We start from the raw sequence: 4,415 nt of genomic DNA on the forward strand, positions 1-4,415 counted from the left end.
ATAACCGAGGCCTCCACCTAGCACCGTCTCCTGGGACAGGTTCCATAGTTGAGAGTTGTGTCTCGGGGCTGCCTTGCTGAGTCCTCTGGCTGCTCTGCCATTGGCGCTTCATCACCATGAGGCCAAGGGTCACTCCCCTGTCTAGGCTTTGGCTTCCAAATTGGCCAAACAGTGATCCCCAACGCCCTGCCAGCTCTGACATTCAGTGCTTCTATTTTAAGAGGAAGAAGGAAGCCCCCTGCTCTTATAGCCACACCTCTCCCATTACAGCTACAGATGCTAACCATTGTTTGAAGTGGGTCAGCTGGATTGAGTGTTCAGTGCTGAGCCCTGTGTGGGCTCAAAGAGCCCTTTTTCACTACAATTCCCATGTCTGTAGCCCAGCTGAAAGTCCACTTAATTTAAGAAAGTTTTTCTGCTGCAAATCTCTGGTGAGGTCAGAGGATCAGGGGACACTTAAGGGGCCCTTTTTGAAAATCGGCTCTGCTCTGGGGAGGCCCAGCCTAGGTGGCCATGGCACCCAGCCTGCCATAAACAACTGCTGAGTGGGGCGGATTTCCTAATATGCCCTGCTGGGCCTGTGATATGAGTTACAGACCCCTTCCTTATCATCCTGGGGGAAACCCAGGCCTGGAGTCAAGGACAGTGGAGGGAAAGGGTTTGGATTTTCTCATCTTCCAGTCTGTCTGTTCTCTCTCATTGATGTCAGGCTCTACACAGAGAACAGAAGGAGCTGGTGGCCGTGCTGAGGGAGCCTGAGTGAGGAGGAGAGGGCCCGGCCCAGGAGCAGAGGGCAGTCAAGGTCAAGGGCCTGTGGTCCAGGATGCTGAGCCTGAGTGAGCTGCTTCCGAGAACAGTCCCTAAGCAGTGATGGAATTTGCCGGAGAAGGAGGCCTCAGCTGTGTCCACTGCCATTGTGCCTCTGGGGCTCCCTTGGGATCAAAAACACACACTACCTTCAGATTCCTCCCTGTTTTCTTCTAACTTTAGGCATCTTGGCCAGCTCCCGCCCTGGGAATTAGGCACCATGCTTCCTCTCCTTTAGGTTCAGGCCAACCCCCCACCCTACCCCCATCACACATATCGCCTATTCCTGAGCCCTCCCTAGGACCTGGCTTGGGGAATCTGTATTCAGTTTCCACTGATTGCCCCCTTGCTGGCCAGCCCAAGGGCCCTTGCCATGTTCTCCCCACATCCACAAATAAACTTCCTCCACTACACTGTAATCTGTGAGGATGCTCCCTCTGCCTGGCCTCTCCCAGGACTCTCCTGGGCCAAGATCCCACCCTGGACTCCAGAGTCCTGGCTCCAATCGAGGCCCCAGTTGCAGGGCTCTGAGAGCCTCCAGGCTGGGGTGGGTTGGTGGGGGGTGTATCTGACCATCATGTATGGAAGGGCAGTGAAGCCCCTTGTCACAGAAACCAGGAGCCTTGGGTTCCCTGAGGCCAGGACAAGCTGCCGGGGGGGTGTCGCTCTGTCCAGCTGCGCCTGCCCTTCTCTTTGCCTTGGGTTGATTCTGAGAGGCTCTATGGTGGGCCTCCCTAGGTGTTTGTTTGCGCCTGGTGAGTGCTCGAACATGGAGCAAGTGGGCCCTCCAAATGGCTGGGACTTTGTCTTCTGGCTTCTCACAACCCCCTCTTCCCCAGCCAGGGCCACAGGGCATCAGGAGTGACTTAGCCAAAGGCAGGGTGGGTGTTTCCTCCAGACTGGAGGGTGAAGGAGGTGGGTATGGGTGGGGGCAGAACTTTCTCCCCTGGCAAGGGCTTCACCCTAACTCTGTAGAGAGAGGCCTGGTTGGGTCTGTCTAGGAACAGCGGGGACACTCGGGAAGATGGCAGGGTGGTCCTTGATCATCAATCCCACCCCCCATATTGAGCCTAGCGGCTCCTCCCTCCTCCTGGACACACCCGAACATCTAGCCACCGGCCGCGGGGTGGAGGCAGTGGTGCTTCGTCTGGCAGGTCTCCACCTGGTGAGTGGGTGGTGGGTGAGGACACCCTCCCTCTTCTCCAGGCTGAGCTGAAGCAGAAGTGGCTTTCAGGCTGGATGTTCTGCCCCTCAGAGGACAGGTCCCCAGGGTTGTTGGCAGTGGGGAGGCTGTGAGGGCAGGAAAAGGATTGGGGTGGGGCGGTCAGGAGCTCAGAGGTGCGAGGGGCATGGGGAAGCGGGTTCCCACCTCAGTGCCCACCTGGCCAGTCGCAGACAGAAGGGCTGTCCTTACCTCACACCTGGCCACACCTGTGTTGGCTTTTGGCTCTTGGCCCTATGCTGCCCCAACCCCTTCCCCCGTCCCGAGGCTCAGGGCCTGAGCAGAGTCGAGCCGCCCCCATGCCAGGCCTGCTGTTGAGGTCTCTCCGGGGCAGGGGCCCTCGGGGTGAATGAGGGCATTGGCCCTCCCTCCCTGAGTTTGGCTCCTGCCCACAGGGCTGACAGTGGAAATCAGCCTGTGGGAGGCTGTAGCCCAGCTCTGTGCGAATCTATTTTGGACCTCTGGGCCCCCCTTCCTCTCTAGGCTCCCCACCCCTACCCCTCGCGGTCTGCCCCGCTGGTGCTCAAACTGAGACTGGGGCTCCGAGGGAGAATGAGTAGGCGCTGGGGGACCTGGGGCGACCCCCTTGAGGAGGGGCTGGGGACCTTGTCTGGAGGCTGGCAGTCTTGGACTGAGGCCCATCTTCCTCCATCACTCCCAGGGGCCTGCCCAGGCAGCCGCAGCTCTAACCACAACATCCTTTGGGGTTTGGCCTAGGCGGATGACCACCAAATAGCCCTGGTAGATTCCCCCAAGACCCGCCCGCACCCTTGCCTCTGGGGCACAGCCCAGAGAGTATAAAACAGCGCTGGAGGCTGGGAGGGGCAGACCAGCTGAGTCCTGAGCAGCAGCCCTAGCGCAGCTGCTGACAGACACACCATGAGGCCCCTCATGTTCCTCGCCCTACTGGCCCTGGCCACACTCTGCCTCGCTGGCTGGGCAGGTGAGTGCCCCTACCCCTGCCCCAGCCCGCGGGAGCTGTGAGGGGAAAGCACCTTGGCCTCACCTCTCCTCACCCCTTCCACTGGCAGTCCCTATTGGCAGTCTAACCACCTTTCTGTGGGCTCAGTCCATTTGCCTCCACTGCTGTCCTTGTGGAGGGAGAGGAGGGGAGAGCAAGCTGCCAGAGAGGAGGGGAGAGGGGAGGAGAGGGAGAGCCCTAGAGATGAGCAGGGGTGAACTGGGCTCCTTTTTCTTGCAGATGCAGAGCCCAGAGATGAGGAGTCTGGCAAAGGTGCAGGTATGAGGCAGGGCCTGATGGGAAGCTGTTCCCTGTATCACTCAATGGTGCTGCCCACTCCCAGCACCCCTGTCTCACCCTGGTCCCCTCAGTCCCATTCTCCCCTCCTGCCCCCTCCCATCTGGCTCTCAGGAAGGCCAGCCTACTCCCCACCTTGTCCACCCAAACTCGGAGTCACCTGACCCCTGACCCTCTGCTCCACAGCCTTTGTGTCCAAGCAGGAGGGCAGCGAGGTGGTGAAGAGACTCAGGCGCTACCTGGATCATGGGCTAGGGTGAGAGAAAAGGAGGTGCTGGGCCAGGGCCCTGCATCTCCAGGATGGGCTGGGAGGAGCGGCCGCTGTGGGAGGACTCTGGAGCCCCAAGTGCAGTGGGAGGAGGGGTGGGCATTTTGCATGGAGGCTGATGCCAGTGTGTTGGGCTCTCAGAACCCCAGCCCCCTACCCAGATCCTCTGGAGCCCAGGAGGGAGGTGTGTGAGCTCAACCCTGCCTGTGACGAGCTGGCTGACCACATTGGCTTCCGGGAGACCTATCAGCGCTTCTACGGCACAGTCTAGAGCTCTCAGCCCTGCTGGCCTGGGTGGCAGCCCCCAGCTCTGGCTCCTCTCCGGGACCCCTTCCCCCTCCCCTCACCCTGACCTCCCTGCCTGGCAAGTGTGAGATCCCAGCAGCTGGGAGCATCATCCCAGCTGCTCCAGAATAAACTCCGGAAGAGGAACTGGTGGGGCTGTGATTCTTTGTCCATCTATGGAGTGTGAGGAGGAGGCGTTGGGAGGATGGGGAGTGGAGAGGAGGTTTTACCTTTTTCAGTCCCAGGAAGTGCTTCCCAAAATCTGTTGTTGAGTTATTTATTTATCCCTGCCTCAGTCCAGAAGCATTGAAGGTGGCTTCCTAAAGTCTAAATAGGGTTCTCCTCTCTAGCCCAGCACCCTCCCCCACCTCAACCCACTGCCCCATCCGTGACACACCCAAATAGACCAGATCCCAAAGGCCTGGACGCCTGGAGTACACGGCTGTGACCAGGACAGACGGCCTCATCACCATAGGCAAAGAGCTTCCAGTAGATGGTACTGCCTGGTTTGGGGGTGGGGGCAGTAGCGGGCCTCCCGGCCTGGTTAATAAGCATTCAGGATGGGCCTGGGTTAG

At 59.5% G+C, this 4,415-nt stretch overlaps 2 protein-coding genes across 6 annotated transcripts in view; both read left to right on the plus strand.

Moving 5' to 3' along the window:
* LOC132484311 (solute carrier family 25 member 44) overlaps positions 1-1,238 on the plus strand; it is a 43,126-nt gene extending 41,888 nt beyond the window's left edge. For 2 of the 5 annotated variants that reach the window (XM_060090732.1, XM_060090739.1), the window contains one exon: positions 710-1,236. In XM_060090732.1, coding sequence (XP_059946715.1) covers positions 710-763 — 54 coding nt within the window. In that variant the 3' untranslated portion in view covers positions 764-1,236. Of the gene's footprint in view, positions 1-709 lie in introns of all 5 variants that reach the window. The other 3 variants (XM_060090734.1, XM_060090733.1, XM_060090738.1) reach the window with 3 other exon arrangements.
* A 152-nt stretch (positions 1,239-1,390) lies between these two features.
* Positions 1,391-3,916, plus strand: BGLAP (bone gamma-carboxyglutamate protein). The gene is made up of 4 exons (XM_060090740.1): positions 1,391-2,972; positions 3,231-3,269; positions 3,474-3,543; positions 3,697-3,916. Exons 1-4 carry the CDS (start codon positions 2,909-2,911, stop codon positions 3,824-3,826), a joined length of 303 nt encoding a protein of 100 aa, XP_059946723.1. The 5' UTR covers positions 1,391-2,908; the 3' UTR covers positions 3,827-3,916.
* Positions 3,917-4,415: the final 499 nt, after the last annotated feature.

The sequence above is a fragment of the Mesoplodon densirostris genome, chromosome 2, assembly GCF_025265405.1.
Source record: "Mesoplodon densirostris isolate mMesDen1 chromosome 2, mMesDen1 primary haplotype, whole genome shotgun sequence".
Classification (NCBI taxonomy): domain Eukaryota; kingdom Metazoa; phylum Chordata; class Mammalia; order Artiodactyla; family Ziphiidae; genus Mesoplodon; species Mesoplodon densirostris.